The sequence below is a fragment of the Sciurus carolinensis genome, chromosome 6 (genome assembly GCF_902686445.1).
Source record: "Sciurus carolinensis chromosome 6, mSciCar1.2, whole genome shotgun sequence".
Classification (NCBI taxonomy): Eukaryota; Metazoa; Chordata; class Mammalia; order Rodentia; family Sciuridae; genus Sciurus; species Sciurus carolinensis.
In genome coordinates this window covers 18,910,353-18,934,239 of record NC_062218.1, presented here as the reverse complement: position 1 = coordinate 18,934,239, position 23,887 = coordinate 18,910,353, and the positions used below count along the sequence as shown (strand labels likewise).

Sequence of the window (23,887 nt, the reverse complement as noted above, 5' to 3'; positions counted from 1 at the left end):
GTGAGTGTGACTCAGTGTTCCCTGGATCCCTGAGCCCATTCAGTGTAACTTAGCCTTAGACTTTGTCTCTCTATTAAAAAACTCTTCAAATAGCCTCATAAAGGCAGAGAGCTCAATTGTGGTTTCCAGGGGCTGGGAAGAAGGGAGTTGTGGAGAGCTTGGTCAAAATTTCAGTTAGGAGGAATATATTTGGGAGATATATTGTGCAACATGTTGACTATACTTAAAAACAATGTACAGATGGACTTACATACAATAAAACCATTGTGAGTTGAAAATATTATCAGTAATGAATAATAAACTCAACCTACTAAATTCACGGTTTAGAGCCTAACTTGCCTTAAACATGCTCAGAACCATTGTTAGCTTAGAGTTGGGCAAAATCAACATGAAGCCTATTTTATAATAAAGTGTTGAATATTTCATTTAATTTGTTAAACAACTATCTCCAAAAAGAGTATTGATTTTTACCCTCATGATCACAGGGTTTACTGTAGGAGCTGTTGCTTGCCAATGCTGCTTCCAAGTACCCTAAGGCTGTATTCTACTATGTATCACTGGCTCAGGAAAAGATCAAAATTCACAATTTGACGTATGGTTTTTCTTGAATGTAAAATGAATGTATGCACAAACTTTGCACCATTTTGAAGCAAAAAAAAATCTTAATTTGAATTGTCATTAAGTCAGAAACTGTTTTATATTTTTAAAAATCGCTAATAAGCACAATTTTAAGGTTTTCTTAACCCAAAGATTGACAACTATGTAAAGTAATGCATACAGAAAGTAACTCAATTTAGCTACTCTAAAGTGTATGCAAGTATTTTAAACATCATGTTGTACTCAATAAACACATAGAATTTAGTTTGTTAAAGAAACAAACTAGAAAACAAGTGCAAAAAACTTCACCTCATTTCGTTCAGGTGTTCATATAAATGAAGTTTCTCAAATATTTCTTTTCCCGATCACTATATAAAACATTCCTCACCTTTATTCTGAATTGTACCTTCCCCCCAAGTTAATGTGCTAAAGCCCTATCCATGTGACTGTATTTCAAGATATAGCCTTTTAAGAAGTCTTAAGTACAAATGAAATCATAAACGTGGGGCCCTGACCTGATAGATCTGGTCTCCTATGAAGATGAAAAGATGTCAGAGCTCTCCCAGTTCACATGAGCACAAAGGAAAGACCATGTGGACAGAGTCACAAGGTGGCCCTCTAGAAGGGAGGAAGACCAGGTCTTAACCAGAAACCAAATTTCCCACTTTGGTCTTGGTCTTCTTGCCTCCAGAACTGTGAGAACTTTGCTTTCTATTTTTTAAATCACCCTAGTCTTTAGTATTTTGTTGTGGTGGTTGTTGTTTATCACAGCATTACCTAATGCAACATCCAAACTGGATCTCAAATGAGCTGTAACTCATGGTCATTTGAATGTTAGCAAACACTCACTTTGTTCAGTTTCTATCATTTGGGTTCCTCCTGATGCCTCTTCTTTCTTTGTACTAGACCTTGCTATGTTCAATTTGTCCCTTGCTTTTAATTTTATATATATATATATTTAGTGTCCCTTGCTCTTAATTTTATATATATATATATTTAGTTTATTACTAAAAATACAGTGCTTAATTTGTACTGATCAGAGCAGCGTCAAGGGAACTTGAAGCGTTTTGGTACTCTGCCTTGAACATTCTGCACTCTAACTCCAACCATTTATAAAGTAATGTTTTCTCTATGAGCTACATTCTCTCTGCACTGCAGTTAGAATGTTATACTGTTGTAACAGGATTTGAGGGATAGGGAATAAATTCTAGGCTGATGTCTAATAGAAGACAACTCCATTTTCAGTGAAAATCATTGATTAGTATATTATTTCCCTATTGCACACTAAACATGCCTGCCTCTTCCACTGCCCAGTCCACGGCCTCCTGCTACTTCCCAGGCATTAGTGTTTAATAGTGTCAGGAACAAATGGTGTTCTAGCCAAGCACTGAAGAATGTAGTTCGTGAAGGCATAAATACTTCTTAAATTTAACTGATAATTTTTAATGAGAGAACATGAAAATCCTGACTTTTGCTTTAGTATGGGGAAAGGCATGGAACGGCTGATGAAGCAAGCCAGGACTTAACTATTCTGAACTTGAACCAACAGCTCTTTTTAATAATGTGTTTAAAGTGGAGAAACATGTATTCTTGCTCTCATGTGATTCTTTTGAATCACAAAATGGGGTTGTATGACAAATACCTGCTACTTCTATGTATTAATAGAGTACTTCTCACTTTTTTAAATAACAAAACTTTAAAAATGATTTGCATAAAGATTTTAATATTAGTTTTCAAAGAAAACATTTCAGAGTCCTGTTCATGGTAAAACTTAGGACACACACACACACACACACACATACACACACACTCACATGCATATACTTAACAGAGATTTCTATCCAATTATAAGCAAAATATCACTTTGATCCAAGTTATGATATCTTTCTTTTTTGTTTGTTCTCATTTAAGAATAACACTGTTGAAGAAGACATTGGAAGGGGTACTTAAAAGTTCTTGGAAACTAATTTATGAATGTTTAAGTAGATAAGAGAAAAATATAGAAAAAAATTCTCTCCAATTTCCCTTTAGTACATAAATAATATACACATTTCTTTAAAAAAGTAGAAAAGCTACAGATAATTTGGACTGTCCAGTGTTTTTCGATGCCAGTGAACCCCGTTTAATTTAGTCTTGAGACCAAGAGGTGTTCTGTAACTATTTGACACTATAATTATTTGCAATTAAATATGGTTCCTCAATTTCTCAAATATTCTTTTCTAATTAAAGGCTTCCTAATGTGACTATGTAGTTGCTGATTTGTAACTTGAAATTGCAAATCACTTAACCTCTGAAGTTCAGTAAACCTCTAAACCTTTTAGCTTCACTATTGATATTCTAATCATGAAATTAAAGCATCCACAGTAAGCAGATGAGCTAATGTAAGTGGTGTCCACATTTTCTTTGGTGTAGAAATCAATAATGCTGCCTTGACGACTTTCAGTTCAATGATGTAGCTACTGGAAATGGGCATAGTTTTTAAAACAGATGTTTAAAATATGTGCTATTTGCAGTAACGGCTCTATCATTACACATTTTTAAATCTATTTTTAACCAATGCATGAAAATATAGCGTTTATGTATATTAATGATATATCGTACTACGCTTTGATACATGTACAAATTGTGAAATGTTTAAATATTTATCATTTATTTATGGTGAAAACTTTGAAAATTCTTTTTTCTTGTTTTTTGAAACATACAGTACATTATTGTCATCCGTAGACCCCTATGATGCAGTATCACACCAGAGCTTCTTGCTCTTGTTCCTGTTACTCAGAACACGTTCAACAACATTTTCCACACTCTCCACCACCTGGACTTCCCCAGACTGTGAGAACCACCATACTACTCTTCACCTCTATGAGATCAAATATTTTAGATTCCATACATGAGTGAGATCATGTGATAATCGTCTTTCTGTGCCTGACTTATTTCACTTAACATAATGATCTATACTTCGATCCATGCTGTCATGAGGGACAGAATTTCATTTATAGAACAGATTAGTATCCACTTTGTGTCTGCACCACATTTTTATTTTTATTTTTGTTATTGTTCATCAGTTGAGGGACACCGAGGTTGCTTCCATTTCTTGGCTATTGTGAATACAGTTGCAATGGGCAGGGGAGAGCAAATGGTCTTCCACATTCTGATTTCATTTTCCTTAAATATATATTTCCCTTGAAACCAAAAGTAGTGGGACCACTGATTCAAAAAGAAGTTTTGATATAAAATTTTGAGGACCTTTCACACTATTTTCCCAAATAGATATACTAATGCGCATTCTAACCAGCATTAAGTGAAGCTCCTTTTTTTCCATATTCTCACCAGCACTTGTTATCCTCTTACTCTTTCTGATCCTAGCCATTTGTACTGGGGTGATGTGATATCTCACTGTGGTTCTGATGTGTCACTGGCTGATATTTTGATTACGACGCTTTAATTTTCTTCAGTGGCATAATGTCTCATGACATTTCTGAGAAATGCCAAATTCCAAAGGAAAATGGAGTCCAGCAAATTATAGAAATGGCCTTCAACTCTGTACAGGAAGGAAGCTTGAGTTACACTGTCTTATTTTCCAGGTGCATACGTGCTCCAGGTCAAGGCCACGGATGCAGATGACCCGACCTATGGAAACAGTGCCAGAGTTGTTTACAGCATTCTTCAGGGACAACCTTATTTCTCTATTGATCCCAAGACAGGTAAATTTTTTATTAGCAACAATATAATCACCACTCCTTCAAATATTTAAACTGTAATTAAATCTTGGCATGGAAATTGCCTATTCTAGTACAGCAATAAAGATTCAGTGAGCATCATATTGAGCAAAGAAAATAGCATCTCACCTATCTATTGCAAAACTGCTTCCCTTTGTTTGAGATTTGTGTAAATATAAACCTTCTCACATATACTTACAAAGCCTCTGGTTGTCTTATTTAAAATTTTCAAAAGTCCACTTTTTTAATTCATCTGGCTAAATAACTTTTCATTTCAGGTTTCTTGGTTGAATTAAATTATATTCCATTTTTGGCCTTATCAGTGCATGGAAAACTCCTGGAACATCTATTGCTCTTTGTATAAGTGACTGGCTAAGGTCAAGATAGACATGCTTGTAATGAAGGAAAGGAGAACTTGACAGACTGAAACATCAAGATCATTGATTCTGTAGCCTGTGGTCAAAATCATCACATTTCTAAATAAAAAAAATTAAACCACAGAGTTAAAGGCCAAATATAATATAAGTACTGTAGAAAGACCAGGAGAATATGCACCTGGAAGATGTTATATCCCCGTCTTCTATTTTGTGGTGCTAGGGATTAAACCCAAGGTCTCATGCATGCCAGGCAAGTTCTCCACCACTGAGGACACTCCTAGTCCTTATTTTCCCTTTTAAAGGAAATAAGATATCTCTTCTTTCAACCAGTCCGTTTTGAACTCTCAATAGATTGTAATAGGGATTCAACCACTCTGATTAGTGAATGAAGTAGGAATTCCATGTCACATCACGGTTAAAGCAGAAACTCCGGCTGATAGCCATTGTATCATCTCCTATGTAGTACAGTAAAATATGTTGCAAAATAAATCAGGCACTATTTATTATGTTAGCTGAAGATAATGGGAAATTGTCAACATACTAGAATAAACTATTTTTAAAAATGTGCAGATTAATTATTGTAGACTAAAATCAGTGTTAATTTTTTAAATTTAAGACATCATATTATATATATATTTTTGTATATTTTGTAGATATTTTATTGATATAATCCAAATATATTTCCTAAGAGAAGTATGTTCTAAAATCTGATATGTCAATGAGATATTTAATTAATAATCTATTAATGTTGCCTAGAAACATAAATTATATTGTTTCTCGACTAAATCAGAAACAAATGCAGAACCTACAGAACTTCCTGTCAACTGAATCTACCATCTTCTGCTCACTTCTTTCCCTCATCATGAGGTCAATGGGGGAACAGAAGTCTATGAAGCTGAGAGAAAGAAAGTGAGTCTCTCCTTTTTGTAGACCTAAAAACCAGTTGAGAGTAAAGAGAACTTATCAGTCCTTTAAGAATTCCTTTAAGAAGTGTTACAGTTTGGATGCCAGGTATCCCCCCAAAAGCTCTGTGTTAATGCAGCAATATTCAGAGGTAAAATAATTGGATTGTGAGATCTGAAATCTAGTAAGTTCATCCTAGATTGAAAGGACTAGTGTACCGGTCAGCTGGTTGGCATGGCTGTAGTGGGAAGATGATGACTGAGACCTCTGGAACTGTGAGCCCCAAATAAATTTTCCTTTCTTTAAGGTATTCTTGTTGGGTATTTTGGTAACAGAGACAAAAATTTAAAACAAGAGGCAATTATAAGCTGAGGAGAATCCATAAGGGCTAAACCTGTTCTGGTTTAGTGAAGTATTGGAGGTTAAAAGTCAGGCAGTGCAATGCTACCAGTGAGTGTGAGATGGGGAAGTGACTTTTAGAATTTTTTTTCAACAAATATGGCAGTAAATGTAGGAAGATGTATGTCAATATCATTGTTAAGGAAGTTTTGTGGTTTTTGTTAAATATGGAAAAATCATATATATTTTTATAAAGAAAGGGAAAAATGGAGAAGAAAAAAGTTGAGGATGTTGCTCAATGAAGTTTTGTTGGTACAAAGCTTCCAAGAAATTACAGAGGTTTGGACAATGTGCAGAATATACAGAGTGCTGATGAAGGGAAATTATCTGAAATATATCCTTTCATCAGATTGGGTCATTGTGAGCTATTTAAATTTTTTTTTTAGTTGTAGGTGGACACAATACCTTTATTTTATTTATTTATTTTATTGTGTGCTGCTGAGAATTGAACCCAGTGCCTCACACATACTGGGCGAGTGCTCTACCACTGAGTTACAACCCCAGCTTCTCAGCTATTTTTTCTTATAGAGTTATAAGTCATTTACAAATTTACTTTAATAGATAATCTGACCAAAAATAAAAATATGGATCACTTCAGCCTCTATGGAACACTCTTCAGAGAAAAAAGAAAGATAAAAGGAATATAGTGATTGGTGAAGAAAGAGGATCAGTATTAGAACACTCTCATGGGGTTGCAGTGATGCACTCTATAAACTCTGTGTGTTTATATACTCAGAATAAGAGTGGCCACTGAAAGATGAATGACAATATTGGTAAGAAAACTGTAGGTGATGTGGGTGTAATCATTATCTAACTGAAAATGAGATAAAATTATACAGACTAACTAAATGCTTGAGATAAGAATATATTTGCTATAGTCAAATTAATACCAGACAGATATCAATTGTATGAGTCCAGACAAATACTGTCCCTTTGACTCTACTTGGGCAGTATTAACTTTAGATAAATTCTAATGCTTTTCAAAAAGTGTTACGCTATAATATAATATGTGAATACACATTATGACTTTATAATTTTATGTTTATATTTTTATATAAGGCTTATTATATAGAACTAAATGTGAAACAATTCTGGCATAAACTACATAATAGATTTTTAAAGCATTGATTTTCACTGGAGACAGAAGTCTTGGTAGTAGCAATGCCTCAGACCACTAGACAGGAAAAGAGTGGATGATGAGGCACTTCATTAAGAGAATGAAAACTAGTTCTTCATGCACGAAAACCATTAAGAAGTCTTTTTGTCAAATTTATCACCTTGTGGTAGAGAAGAGTAAATCAAAAATCAAGGATAATTGCAATTTCTCAGAAATACTCTCCATTTGTTCCAGCCATATAGCCTCTTTTTATGATTCCTCTTGCTGTTATTAAATAAAATGCATGAAAAACCAATATTATCTAAAATTTTCCACTTTTGAGTGTAGAGAATAGTTTAAAACAATTCTTAAAGGAAGGGTCTCATTAAAACTTCTGGTGCATAAACACTTAGGAAAAGATAAATACTTCTATATTTTATTCATTAGAAATGAGAAAATAAAATTGATATTGCACTTCGATAAACCTTTCTGACATTTCTAAGAAGATATGGCAAGATTTTTTTCTAAATACAAGTGTGTGACACTAATATAAATTAATATATGCTATGAAATAAACCAAGAATAAATATTTCCCTTAAAATTATTCATTTGATATTTTTTGTCTTAACCAAGAAATACTTTGCTATAGATAGGTTCACATATATGCCTTAAATTAAAACTGAATGATATTTATAAAAATTTGAATGTAAATAAATTTATAAAACATTAATTTTTTTATATTTAATGTTTATAAACATTGAAATAGTTATATTAACATTTATTGGTTTATGTAAACTATCATACTTCATTACATTTAATGTTTAAAGAACAATGAAAATCTTTATAAGTTATAAAATATTAAAAAGAAACAAAATAATATGTATTTTATCTAGTTTATTGCATCAGGACACTGCTGAACATCTTCACAACTTTAATAATAAAGATACTCCATTTAAAACAAGAAATATTAATATTAATAACTGACCCTGTCTTAATATTTAAAAATTTTAAATGTATTTTTCCTAAATGTTTTCAAGTAACTAGTTTGCATTAGGCAACTAGAGATTTCTACATTATATATCAGTGTATCTATATCATGCATCATGTGTTCATGACTTTTCTAAATTATTTGAGCCCTACTTGAGAAAACTTATTGACATCAATTTCAATATCTTTGTTATTCCATGAACTTTAATTTTGTCTATTGTCAAATATGCAGGATTTAAAGTTTACCATTTTAATTCTTTCAAATGAAAATTTCAGCAGTATTAAGTATATAACATTGTTATGTAACTGACAATGTATAGATGCATTACATAGATAAAATGTATAGATACAGATATAGAACTAATATTTTATATCCAGAAAATTTTTGCCAATATCTTTTAATTTATGTACATTTTTCAAACATGTACTTCATAAATTATTCATTTGTATATATCCCCATCATTTATATAAATGGTTAAGGGAAAATGCAGTTGCATGTGCTACTTTCCTGTTTTTTTCTCTGCTCTGATATTTCAAGCTGTGATCCTCTCTAGTTCATTGACACTTATCAAGATTTTTGCTGGTGAGTCTATCACTATTCTTTCATAGATAATAACCTCTGAGTCTATATCATATGTATTCCTATGTTCTGATTGAAATTTATTTTTTTAAGTTTTAAAGTGTGTTGGTATTCTAAAGTTCATATTAATATTGCAGCATGGACCACACTCTAGTTTTGAACCAATACTTTATAAGACCATGCAAATGCTTATGATATCTTGTGTCTTGAAAATTATTTTCATATTAATTCACTATATAATTTTGCAGAACTTAAATTTCTAAGAATATCTCCTTCCCTCAAGGACAAGAGTGCTCACACAAAGTAGTCATCCCTTCAATATGTGTGAGCCAGAAAGAATGAATTGCCAGGAAGCATTAAGACAAGGACTGATTATGGATACACCAAGGGCAAGAAAATCAATAGATACAAGTAAATATTAAGAAGGAAAAATGTGTCAAGGAAACACACCATTATTAAGATAAAAGGCTTATGTAGTTAGCTATTTTGCAATGTTTTCATCTGTGTAGCAATATTATTTGACCACGAATGCATCACAGACAAAGATCCTCTTGTACTGGGCATTGTCCCTCTTCTAGAGAAGTGTTATTGAGTTTCACTTGCCTTGTTTTAGAAGTCAGAGGATGCAAACATCAGCAGAAAGATCTAAGAATGTTTGACCTTGAAAAGAAAATACACCCAGAAGCTTGTGATGTATGCCTTTAGGAATTAGTAGCATTCCGTGTTGCTTCAGAGGAAACCACCATCAATGGATAAAATGAGTGAAAAAAAGAAAGAGTTCTGCCTGCGTGTTTTTGTGGGTAAAAGTGGTTGTGTCATAAACCTGTGAACTCGACATTACTGGATTTGGTAACAAAGAAAATGCCATGACCTATCATGGATTTGATTAACAATTTGTTTTATATACATTTATTTATAAGACATTGCATGGCAGGTGCTTTGCTACTATGATACTGAGATGAATCAAGGAGATTCCCAGTTACTGGGTGGAGCCCATCAAGTCCTTGGAAGGTTACATTTGAGTTTTGTGAGACACAATTCTATGAAAAATAATGCACTACTGATATAGACTGATTAGAAGGATGAAACTTCTTGAGGAACATCTGAGGGAAATGACCCCTAAATCTTATGGAACAGTTAAGGCCTGTTGTAGTGGGGGGGGGGTTCTCTTCCCTTCTCTGTTAAAAACAACTTATTAATTCTTCTTGTCATCTTGTCATCTAAATACATAGTTAACAACAGTCTTTTTTGTTCTTTTTTCTTTTATTATTTATTTTTTTTGTACTTGGGATTGAACTCAGGGGCATTCGACAACTGATTCACATCCCCAGCCCTATTTTGTATTAGAGATAGGGTTTCACTGAGTTGCTTAGTGCCTTGTTTTGCTAATGCTGGCTTTGAATTTGCCAATCTCCTGCCTGAGCCTCCCAAGCAACTGGGATTACAGGCATGCGCCACAGCGCCAGGCAATAACATTTTGAAAATATAAACTTCATATATGCAGTGATGGACACATCTTACTAATAATGTCTGTAATAGTTTGGATATGAGGTGTATCCCTGAAGTTCCTGTTAAAGCAGGAATATTTGGAGGTAAAATTATTAGGCTATGAGAGCTTTAAACCGATCAGTCCATCCTAGTTTAAATCACTGGGTGGTAACGGTGGCAGTGGGGATGTGACTGGAGAAGGTAGGTCATTAGAAGGTGAAGGGCGCATCTTCCCTGCGGCCCCTCCCTGCGCGTGCTTTTCCTTTCTCTCTGCTTCCTGACCCTGCCATGAGGGGAGAAGCTTTCCTTCACTGACACCTTTCCCCATGATGTACTGCCTCACCTTAGGCCCAGAACAATGGAGTAGGTCTACTGTGGACTAGACTCTGAAATTGTAAGCCCCCCCCAAAATATTTCCTCCTCTAAGTTGTCCTTGTTGGGTATTTTGGTCAGAGAGACGAAAAGCTAACTAAAACAATATTGTTTAAAACTGCATTATTTTTTGCTAATTAAGTCTAAAATGAAATGATACTCAGTAACTTTTCAAATCAACTGATACAAAATCGGATCTCTTATTTAGTGTTTTCAATTACTTAACTGTGAAATTAAAAATGGAAACATGTTACACCTGGTAAAGTTAGGTTTTTAGTTCTTTCACTATTATTGTCCTTCCCATCCTGTCATCTGTCCTTAACAGACTTATGTATGAAATATCTTTTCTACTGCTTTCCCCATATTCTTATTTGTATATAAGTAAATCATGACATGGTCCCTGGAACCTGTGATTTACTGAGAGAGATCACTATCTGGTCCAAAAATAACCTTTATTAAAGATGTTTCTCATGGTGCAGCAATTATAATACAATTAGGTTCCTGCAAAAACCTTCATCCCATTCAAAATTACATCAGGAGTATTTTTTAGCAAATAATGACCAGAATTTTTAGAGACACTTAAGATAAGCTTTCCGGAAAAAAATGTATGTTTTTTCCATAGGATATCTTAACTTTTATTTTGTGGAAACTTACTTATTTTAATAATATTTATTGAATCCCTATTGTATGCTTGACATTATTTTCAGTAGATACGCTACAAAACAGAAAGAGAAAAAAAGTTTGCTTTCAGTAACTGACATTTTGTTTGAGCACCAGAAACCAAACAGACCAATTAAGAAAAATAAACACAAGAACTAAAGAAAGAATGAAGGAAAAGGTCATGAAATTCTGAGTAGTTGTATCTTTGATAGAATAATGACCTACCTTGAATATATTCAGTTCCTAATTGCTTGAACCCGCAGATACGTTAGGCTGTATGCAAAGAGGAGTTAAGTAGTAGGTATAATTTATCCTGCTGATCATCTGCTGTTGAGATGGGGATCAATCTGTTTCACTTCAGTGCACCCAAGTAATCACAAGAGTCTTTCTTAGTGAATCAGAAGAGTCAGAAAAGATTTGTTTCTGCCTCAGAAGATAGAGAATGGGAAAGAGGATACAGGCAGTTAGGAATCCTCCAGAAGATGTAATGTTTAGAAGGAGCACAGTCCTGCTGACAGCTGAACTTGAGGCTAACAAGACACTCGAGGATTATAAGATAATATGTTGATATGGTATTAGGCCATTATATTTGTGATAATTGGTGACAGAAGCAATAGGAAACAAATGTAGCCTGGAAGTTAAGATCAAATGGCTAAACAAAGTTCTAAATGATAACCTGGAGAAAGATTCTGGAGGAAGTGGAGGAAATGTTCCTGTGCCTACCATGGGATGAATGTTTGCAGGAGGGAGGAGAGAGTGGAGAAAACAGCAGTAAGTCAGGAAGGGAGTTAAGGGGAGAGGATTGGAGAGCTCAGTGGGAAGGTGGGGGTTTAGAGAAGACGTTACTTGGAGAGTCAGGCACAACTTCTGAGGACTTCAGAGACAGGATCATTGCAACCTTACCATTGTAGCTGCTCTATTGACAGCACACTGGTGGCCTTGGGGACTCCTTGGGACCAGAGTGATCAGTGAATGGAAAATGAAGTGATTCATTTGTTTTTCATCTCCCCAAACCCAAACAATAATACTATTTGAAATCTCTAGGAATTTTTGAGGGAAGAAAATGAGAGCCCTCTGCTGTCTTCAAATATATTTTCTTCTTCCATGAGGCTATTCGGATTGATAAATCTGACTTCTCTCGCTCTCAAAATTAACTTTAAAGCCAGATGGAGATGAATTGGGAAGAATGTAAAAGGTTTTTCAAATAATCTAACTTCATTTATTTATTTGATATTTATTGCAGAATAAATAGTTATGTACGGAAAAGGTCAATGTGAATCTCTAAATCAGGGCATAGATATGGGGGAAATTGTGTATCATTCCTTAATAAAAAGAAAAAAAAATTCTTATGTTTTCTGATTTGTGGGCAATGAAATGAAAACGAAATCTATTTCAAAATAAGGAGTGTCAAGTAAACAAAAAAAAATTATATTACATATAATTTTACCTAAATTACATATAGAAAAAATACAGAGTTGTATTAATAAAAGTGAAACAGGAAGATAGACATACATGCATAAAATTGATTAAAAATCCCATTAGTCTTCTGGTAGCCTTCAGTTTAGTGAGAGAAGATACGAAAAGAAGTTAAGATGCACCATGAAAAGTGGTCTTCTGTGCCTGAATCCTATTAGATACAGTCACTTATGCGTCATAAATGGAGCTGGAAATTGAGGCGGAAATGACTTCATAGGAAAAACAGACTAACATAGGAAGAAGAAAGATGATCAGGCCCACGGACTGTGGAACAGAGTGAGTTGCCTGGAACAGCACAGGGGCTCGCGCAGCCTGGCAAGGCCCGGATAACCGAGGTGGATCACTCCAGGCATGGTCCTCAAATGTCACATGCCCAAAATCTGTGATGGGTGGCGGTGGATGGCTGCAGTGAAGCATTTCTTGGGAGAGTTTCTCAATCCCTACTCTGTTGATAGGTAATATAACAATTCTATAAGTTGCACTGTTCAAATGATTCCTTACCATCTTGCCTTTCTTTAAATCAACATTTTTGAATATATGTGGAAAATGACAGATCCTAGACTAAAGGTTAATTTATCAATGCTACCATACAATAGTCATCCACACATTAGATATGTCAGTCTCCCCATGATCAACATGGTCACTGTATTGTTGAAAATGAAAAAGGATGGATCTATCAGCCTGTCTTAGATAATAATAGTAATGGTAATGGTAATAACAACTGTAATAATAATAAATCTGTATTAAGATCCAGTAAGATCTGTAATGATTTGGGGATTGTGCAGAATAGTCCCCCAAATTGTATTTGTGCTCTGGACTGTCACCAGATAGATGTCAGAAGACTGTTTTGTGACAGTCAAAAGTGATCACATAATTTTCAAGATGCTTTTCAAATGTGTTAGGCTATTTGTCTTTGAGAAGAACAGCTGACTGTTCTGCCCCTCCGTGGTCCCATTTCATGTCAAGTTTTCTTATCCGCTGGGCCTAAGAGCTCCTCCAGTGGGCTTTGAAGTAGGGATGCTCTCCTTCCTCCTCTCTTTGGAATGCCCCACCTGTTCCTTTCTACCTCTGCCTCCTCTCCTTTGATATTTCACTTCTACAGCCTTTCCTTAGAGAAAACTATTCTGAGACCCCCACAAAGGCTTGCTTTTATAGTCTTCACAACACTCATTCCATATCAAATTGGCTAAATTACTTGTGTACTTCCTTATGGTCTGCTTCTTACTCCCACGAACACACACCCATTAAATGTAAATCTTGAAAGGAACTGTACAGAGAGTGTATGAATTATCATTCCATATGTCCCATATGGCACTCGGGGAAAGTTTGAGATTAGTTTAATTAAAGTACTATAGGCTAAAGCGCATGCAGACTTTAGAGAATCACTAAGGCACAAATAGTACCTGGAGAAGGACTAACAAGAGGGAGCTGTTACCTCACTAGGGAAAGGGAAGACAGGGTCTAGGGACACTGGCGCTGTGTGGTGAGGGACCCTGTCAGAGACCATCTGGGATGTGGGCTCCCAGGGGAACAAAGGCCCAGGCTGACTTCTGTCTTACCCTACAATCCATTACCACAAGGCCTAAGGCTGCCTGGAGCCAGAGAGCAAAGTCTACAAAAGCATATAAAGTAGCTCTGAGTGGGAGGCAGCAATTGAGTGTGCTTATTATATCTCAATTCTAATATCAGAGGGTGAATGAAGGGTATGTTTCAGTATAGGGCCTGACTAATCTGTGGTCCCATGTCTTAGTACTGTACTTTACCTCTCCAATCAAGAAAAGAGCTCCTTTAAAATTGTAGTCTAGGTGATCACATGTGATGTTTATGATTTTTTCCTATATAGCATTGTGTTATTTTCATCTCAAAATGGTATTTTTGAAACATTTATCCTCTTGCATAAAATAAACTGAGATTCATCAAGATTGAGGGACTATCCCCAAAGGAAAATACACTCTCTGCAGACTACTTTTCTTTGTTATATTATTTTAAATACATAAAATCATCTCAACCATGTATGTCCATTCATGTTGGCAGAAACAACACATGATGATGTTTTTCTCATTCTTATTGTCTTGATTAGTACATTAGAAATGTCCTCAGTTAGAAGACATTCAAATCATTCCAGGATTAATTAATTCTCTCTCTTTTTATCCAATAAATATGATTTATTTCACAATTATATGGGATTAATTAAAGTCAATGGTATCATTATCGTGGAGTATTTATGCTGTTCTATAAAATACCCGGGTTTGTCTTCTGCTACTCTCCTATTAGTCAGTCACTGTATCTAGATACAAATACTGAAAGGAAGGCAGACAGGATGGACACATAAAACTAACACGAGAACTAAACAGTGGCACGTGGCACCTCCTTCTGCTACTTGCTGTCTGCAGTGAAGTACTGCAGTTCAGTCCTTCGTGAAGTCCCTCCTACATCAAAGCCATGTAATCTGTCTTTGTTTATTCATTTGTTTGTCATTGTTAATCATTTAATAAACAAGTGGTCATAAAAGGGATAACTTCTTGAAAATGAGATTTTCTTCCTCAGCATTTTCAAAAAACTGAAGATATTGAACAAATCTCTTCATGTTCAATATTGCAGTCTGCCTGATTCCTCAGATTTCACCTCTTTAAGAAAAATGCACAAATGTTACATTTTATTTCTGTGGAACACAGTTCTTGAATGTAAGTGATGGTAGGAAGGGTAAGTACATCATTCTCATCACTAGATAATGCCCACATATGCTATTGCTCTTCCCATATTTTAACATACTGCCTTCTAATTAGGCAGCACAATACCCAAAAGAGGGCTGGGAGCAGGAGGCAGTTCACCTATCACACCCAAGGTGGATAAGGAGGGCAGGGCAGTGGTGCAATGGGAACATCTCGGCAATTTTTAAAAATCATAGGGAAAAATAGATATTCTTAAAGTGGATTATATGTATCTAACCCATTTTGCAATTGCATCTTAATGTTTTGATCTAACTTGATCTCAGAAGATAGAGTTTTTATACACTTCACTAACTAACCAGAAAGAATCAAGTCCACAATTCCCTCTCTCTCTCTCTCTCTCTCTCCCTAATTTGATATTGGGGATTTTCAAACAGAAATGAATTGAGCAAATAGAAATATAATTCATATGCAAATATTTATTTATGACTTCCATAATTTAAAGTAATTGTGTAAAGCTAAGCCTTAATACAAGAACAAGACAGAAAGCACAAGAATCAAACTTAGGAATTTATCTAAAGTTTGCAAGAACTGTCTTTCATGAAAAAATTACATAGATTAAGGTATGTAGGACCAGAACATTAAAAACTAGAGATGAAAATCTTAGTTTTAAGATTTACTTGGAAACAAAGCATCAGGCGCCTGAGCTGAAGAGGAGACAGATTGAATCAAAATGGTGTCAGTACCAATTCTTGAATAAAACATCAGTAGCAAAAATGAAGGCTGTCGTTTTAAAATTATTTCTTTCAAGTGTCAAAATAAGTTTTACATTGCAGTTAAATCTGAATTAGCAACAAAAAAGGCATTTGGTAGGTGGATAGTGGAAAGACAAGATAAAATTAGGATGGATATTTTGTTTATGATTTCAACGTTATTTGCTCCTATTGATATATTCCTTATCATTCATACTTGCTCCCTGAAGAAACAACACTATCGATGCCACACAAATTGAAGGCCAAGCCTGTCTCTTCTTGCCCTAAAACAACTGACTGCAAATTGGAATTATGTTTAAAATTTATTTATGATTTTATTTGCAAACAATCCTGAAGCTTTTACTGACTTTATTATGAATAAGTATAAATATAAATTAATTATAAATTTGGACACAAAGGTAGAAAATGAACATCATGTACAAATACACACATGCACTATCAAATTTATGACTGTAAATGGAATTAATTATAGATTCACTCAACCAGTCATTTATTTGGTTATTACTTGTGGAGCTCCTTCCAAATGTCAGACACTGTCCTAGGTGCTGGCAGATCCTGGTGACAAAGGAGATGGAAGTCCCAGCAATGGCAAAGCTTAATGATACCTAAGTGAAAAATCTAGTCTCCGATAACAGAGGGAAATGGTGAAAGACAAAATATAATGTGAAAAGGAGATGAAGGTTCATGCATTTAAAAAACTAAGTGGCATATTATCCTAGAAAATGAAAGTGAAGAAGAAAACTATAATCATTGCAAAGTGCACACCTCAACTCAGATTGATCATGTATATTTTTTCATATATATACTTTTGCCTAAATCTTTTAGCAATTGCTACTTGAGACAGATTGTGTATAAATAAAATCTAACTTAATGCATCAGTGATGACCATCTTTCAAGAGCTAATAAAGTAGTTTTTAATAATTCCTCACTGCTGCTCTGTATTTCATTATGTGGTTGTTCCCATAATAATAAATTATATCTTAACTTTTGAACATTTTAGGTGTTTTCAAATAACACTTGATTTTTAGGTAGTATGACTTTGCTACTGAATCTAGAAGAATGATTTTATTGTTGTAGTCATCTATTTTATTATGGAAAGTACAGGATTTTTGATGTTTGTCTTGTATTATTATTTTTCCCCTTAAGGTATTATTAGAACAGCTTTGCCAAACATGGATAGAGAAGTCAAAGAACAATACCAAGTTCTCATTCAAGCCAAAGATATGGGAGGACAACTAGGAGGACTGGCTGGAACGACAGTAGTCAACATCACCCTCAGTGACGTCAATGACAACCCACCTCGCTTCCCTAAAAGTATGTTATTTACCCTAAACTCAAAACCTGCAGAGTTTTTTGAAATTATTGATCACAATGTCATCTAATGGTTTGGCAATTGAAATCATTTCTCAGACCCTCCTTGTCTTTAGGGAGCAGAAGTCAGCAAATAAAAATCACATTTCAGATTTTAAATTTTCAATGTCATCCATGTCCCATGATGTTTTAATAGAAAATAGAATTAATAACCGAACAATCAGTCTTATTGAATCAATTTTAACTAAAACAAAATATTTATAATAGTTTGGGTTGGATCTTACCCTGACACCTGATTAAATTTAGAAGTAACATAAATATGCAAAATCTGATGTAAAATATCATATTTATAACCCATGTACCATAATATTTTTATTTTATATCATTAGTATAATAATTATTTGCCTTCCTTTTTTGTAATTATATGTGTTGAATCATTTGCATATACTTTTGTGTATACGATGATATTGATGGTATTTACATTATTGTAGTTCTGGCTAGTTATTTCATTTTAGTTTTGCAATAGGTGAAAATTGCTATAGTTCCTTTTGATAATAGAATGATTCACACCTGTATCCTCTCTGTAACTCTGTGTTTCTCATTGAAAATGAGTATTTCTCACTTGTATTTCATCTGGTTTTCTGTTACAGTATTACATTTAACACCAATCAGGACCTATTCACTTCCCAGTGCATTTTCAGCGATTATTTCTATGTTCCTAAGACTTAGAATATTGATGCTGAATGGTTTTTAGCCATGGTTTTATAAGAAACTTGATTAAATCACTAGGTAGTTGTTTCCTAGAGAGTTTAAAAACCAAAATGATTTTTCTTTTCCCATTTCAGAAGGACAATTTACAAGTTCATCTACTAAAATATGTAGCACCAAGAATATTTAAGTAAATGGGTGTTGTACTCCTTTGGCTACATTAAAATATTTGACCACTTTGTCACTTTTTTTCTTTCAAGTTTCAATCTATATTTTCTTTGTTGAAAATGTTTTTGCTTAGTGATCAGAAAGTCTAATGACCAAATGTTTGGAGTGGCATTTAGAAATCATTGTGCTTTTTGTAATTTTTTGGTTTGTTCTATTTAGTTATACATGAAGGTAGAATGCATTTATGCATTTTGATACATCATACATAAATGGAGTATAATTTCTCATTTTTCTGATTGTACATACTATAGTATCACATCAGTCATGCAGTCATATATGTACATGAGGTAATAATGTCTGTTTTATTCTACAATCCTTCCTACCCCCATACCTCTTCCTGTCCCTTCTTTCCCCTCCACTAGTCTAAATAACTCTATTCTTCCCTGGTACCTCCCCTCTTATTGTAAATTAGACATTTGGGCTTTGGTCAGAATGGCAATTATCAAGAATACAAGGAACAATAAATGTTGGTGAGCATGTGGTGGGAAAAGTTACTCTCATACATTGCTGGTGGGAATACAAATTAGTGCCACCATTATGGAAAACAATATGGAGATTCCTCAGAAAACTTGGACTGGAACCACCATTTGACCCAGCTATCCCACTCCTTGGTTCATATCTAAAAGACTTAAAATCAGCATATTACCAAGCCAAATTAATGTTTATAGCAGCTCAACTCACAACAACTAACTTATGAAACCAACCTAGATGTCTTTCAACAGATGAATGGATATAGAAACCATTGTGCTTTAATGCATATGTTAATTAGCTCAATTGAGCCATTCCACCAGGTAGACATATATCAAAATGCCATGTGGCACATGTAGTTTTTATCTGTCAATTTAAAAATGAGTGAATTCATTGCAAAGACACCATGATATTTTAGAACAAGGGAATTTTATAACAAAGTTTACTATATGATGTGTTATGATCAATAACACAAAATATCTGAAAGCAATGTTTTCCCTTGCTTTTCTATTAAGGGAAGCAGAAAAAAAATTTAAAATTAGAAACAAATACTTAGATTCTCTGTCATAAGATCTTACCAAAGAATATGATTCTAGCTCTAAAGTTTTCAGTATTTTTCTTTTCTTTTCTCCTTTAGTTCTTTCTTTACTTATTAATTCCTTTCTTTTTCTTTTTATATGTCTGCCTTAAGTGGGGCAAGCAGTGATAGATTATTGAGCAGGATAGATTGGGAGATTATTCTGTTTGCTTGTACAATGTAGAATTATGAACGTGTGTACAGATTCAGGTTGTATGTGTATAAAGCATATTGACTCTATAGTGTAGCAAATGCATTCCTAGGAAAATGCATGAGTGACACTGGGGTTTCCAGGTCAGAAATACAAAATCACTACCAGTGGAAAGATGTCATCCTAGTGGGTATGGGTGAAGAGTATTTTGTAGAAGTTTGGGCAGGGATAATAGACCCAGGCACAGTGAAATGATGAAGTCTCAATTGAAGAGAAGCTACATATGCTTAGGAAACAAACACTGTGTTTTAGATCCCACTGAAAAAGGAAAATAACTTTAAGATCTTATCTAGGGGCAAGATAATCTAGATAAAGCAATAGGCTTGTTGGGTATTTACTCAAATTTCAATTTTTTGCTTTTACGGGTAAATAAAAAGGAAAAGTATTTGAGAGAACACAGCATTGGAACTGTTAAAGCATTTTAAGCTGTTTGAGAAAGTTCATGATCACTGTCTTATTTTACTTTTCACAGTATTAGTGAAATTTGCCCTTTAAGTTGGAAGCTTAAAGAGAAAAATATTCAGTTATTATCAATGAATTTAAGTTACAAGTTTTTTAAATGTGAAGTGCAAAATCCTTCTAATTTCAACATTTTAAAATAAAAAACTATTATTTTCTTTTTACGCCACTCTAAAACAATATTGTTTTGAACACATCTTCAGAATAATCATGACATATATTAAAATGCCTATACTCATAAACAAGAAAATGAAAGGGCAATAGAAAATTACCTAGCAGATCACTGTGATCAAATTATTTTATGATTGTTTTACAGGAACATATGAACCACAGTCTGACATTTTAATAAATGGTAGATATTTTTGAAATATTTGAAAGAAGCTTTTCATGTTCTGCATGAATAAAAATTTAGTCCCCCTGCTGAAGTGTTACACGTCTTTGTGTCAAACCCTCTTTAATATAACATCATTTTGAATTACATTCTTCAGAGGAAAAGACAGAACACATTTATACACAGAAAAAACATTTCTTTAGAGACCAGTGCTCATTTAGCAGAAACATTTCTCACATGGAGCAATTAAACAGCAAATGTGACATAAAATTATAAACTGAAATGATATCTATTTGAATGTTAATGTCAAGAAAATATGTATTTCATACATAAATAACTTAAAAGAGAATTCCCAACAGCTAGCTGTATTTGCTTATGATTATTAAGCAGTTATGATCAAAAATCTTGCTTCAGATGAACTTGACATACTTTTTCCATTGCTTAAACATGCACAACATAATTTCTTAGAATTTACTTATCACAGTGCTTTTCAGCAATGTGCATAATTATATGCATATATGATTTATTAAGCCCTCATTTACATCCATTTTCTTCTATAAAAGGAGATGTGAACACATAAATGGCAAATGTATTTGTAGCAAACTTATGTAAATAGTTTGTCATTTTGCTGTTGATTTAAAATTGATGGCCCCTGGGATTTTAGAACCTTTTCTCAATCTGATGATAATGATGACAACTACGGTATTGACTAATAAAATTACTATATTCCACACCACAAAAAGTGATTTGAATGTTCCTTCTCATTTAACTCTTGTAATGTCTCAGTTTCAGAAATGAAATTGTAATGCTATATTATTTAAAAAGTAAAAGAGATTTGTCTAAGAACTCCATTTTTAAATTTCTCTCTCTAGAATGGAAATTTGCTTTTGATGCCTATGTTTATCTCAAAAGATCTCCCAAATAACCCAGAAAAGTGTCCATAAATGAAACCAATAATACTGATTCAGTAATGGAAATAATTCAATGCATAAAAAAAGAGCTCTACCTGAAATCTTATGAAGACAAAGTATTTTTTTGAAAAATGTTTTTCATGAGAGTTATATGGCTCCCATCTATGGAAACCAGGGATATCTCTAGAGGATCTCCTTTTCTAAGTAAGCTACAAAAATATTAATGATTTCCATTACATCAATTTTAAATGAAAAAACCATCTAACAAGCTGATCTAAAGTATGTATTATGAAATAAAATCAATTAAGTGAGGTGGTCAATTCATGAGTATAAACACGCACACAAAGATATTTATGTGGTTATATATACATACACAAACACATAGTCTCAGAATAACTAAATCACATTCCAGGAGAAAACATAATATCCCTGGCCTTCAAGTGCAGAGAAGGCCCTGTACTACCCACAATAGAACTGGATATGGTAAGGATCATTCAGTTCCTTTCACAAGCTTCTTTGTTACTCTTTTTGTTTTTTCATGCATTTTTAAAATTTTTATTTATTGTTTTTTATTTGTTCTACTTAGTTATATATGACAGTAGAATGCACCTTGTTACATCACATATAGATGGAGTATAATTTCTCATTCTTTTGGTTGTACATGATTCCTTGTTCCTGTTGAGTGCATTTTTTTACATCTCACCTCCCATTTTGCCGGGAAATTCTGGCTAAGGGTTAGCTAGCTGTCTACTCACCAAATATAAAAATAAAAATAAAAAACACCTCAGAACGTGCATAATCAATACCCTTTAGAATGCAGCAAGTTGACTACAAAATGCTGCGATGCCACAATATAGACACTACATATTTATGTGTGTACACTATTGCAGAAGGGCAATGTCATGTACTGCTTTGTTAGAAAAACTAGCTCCGAGAGCGAGATCAAAAGAAGAATAATATTATGGCATTTGCAGATAAATGGATAGAATTGGAGAATATCATGCCAAGTGAAATAAGTCAATCCCAAAAAACCAAAGAACCAATATTTTCCCTGATAAGTGGATGATGATACATAACAGAGGTGGGGGGGTAAGAGAAGACTAGAGGAACTTTAGATTATGTAGAGGGAAATGAGAGGGGGACGGGGTAGGGGCATGAAAGATGGTGGAATGAGACAGACATCATGACCCTATGTATAGGAATGGTATGAATCTACATTGTGCACAACCACAGAAACGAAAATATGTACCCAATCTGTGTACAATGCATCAAAATGCAGTCTGTAAAAATAAAACACAAATAAATAAATTAAATTTAAAAATTAATTAATTAAAATAAGTAGCTTTGATATGTGGAAAGGACTAAAGTAGCCAATAGTATGGAGAAAGCCCACAGCAACTGTTAGGAAGAGATACATGCGAAGCAAAGCCTGGACACATTTCAGTAACAGAATAGAAAGGATTTGGGGATCTTCTGGACTCAAGAGTGTGTTAAGCAAGATGAAGAGCAATGAAGAAATGACTTCAGCAGGAAGATGGCTTTTGTGTTAATATGATGAGCTGGAGGGGAGGAAGCTAAGGGGCATTGAAAACACAGGATTTTCAAAACAGAAGTCAAGAGTCGAAGAAGTATTTCTAAGATACATAAGCAAAGAAGAGATACATGAATTCTCATGCAAAGAGGAAAAATAACCAAGTTAAAGAAATCATGCTCTGTTTACCTTTAAGTACAAAAAATCTTGGAAGGAGAATGAAAGCATGAGAATATGAAGTATAATCATATTAAGTCTTTACTACATAAATTTCTGACATTGGTGCCAGTCTTTAACCACAGTTGTGAAATAATCCAAAAGCTACCTTTTATTCCATATGGTTCACATTTACCTATTCATTTTTGCCTTATTATTTGTCTTAGGAATTAAACAGACAAAGAAATTGGATTTCAAAACTATTCTTTTATAAAAGCAACACAGACATAGGCAATAGTAAAACACATGGAAACAAAAGTTTCAGTATATAAGAAATATATTTTATTAACAAATATTAGATGAAATAAAATACATCATTTAATGAAAAATAATTAAAATTTCCATTTTTACTGAGGTGTAATAAGTGCCAAAAAGACATATCATTTTTATTTAAACCTGCATAAAAAAATAAAATTTTAAATTTCTTCCCTCAAGCACCAAGTATAGATTTTTAAGTGAACTGACAATTACACAACTTGGAATTTAAAAAAAGATGAAATAGAAAAGATGAACAGAAATATATATATATATATACACTGGATGGGAATCCACATCATTACAGAGCAATGGGAACATCTACATTGGTTCCTGAATTAAGATTCTTATAATGAGTGTTAGTCAGTGGAAGACCAAAGCTATACTGATATATTTACACCACTCCAAAGCATGACATCCTATTTAAAGCGCTGTATACATAGAACTGTGAAAGAGTGGAAGTGAAAAGACAGAAAAGGAAGGAAGGAAGGAAGGAAGGAAGGAAGGGAGGGAAGGAGGAAGGAAAGGAGAGAGGGAGGAAGGAAGGGAGGGTAGTATCCAAAGAAAGAAAATCAAAAATCATCA

The 23,887-nt window shown here is 33.8% G+C and overlaps 1 protein-coding gene across 1 annotated transcript in view; it reads left to right on the top strand.

The window, feature by feature from the left end:
• Positions 1–23,887, top strand: part of Cdh12 (cadherin 12) — a 272,648-nt gene that overhangs the window by 176,263 nt on the left and 72,498 nt on the right. Inside the window, exons 3-4 of the mRNA XM_047555876.1 lie at positions 4,182–4,301; positions 17,243–17,410. Coding sequence (XP_047411832.1) covers positions 4,182–4,301; positions 17,243–17,410 — 288 coding nt within the window. The remainder of the gene's footprint in view (positions 1–4,181; positions 4,302–17,242; positions 17,411–23,887) is intronic.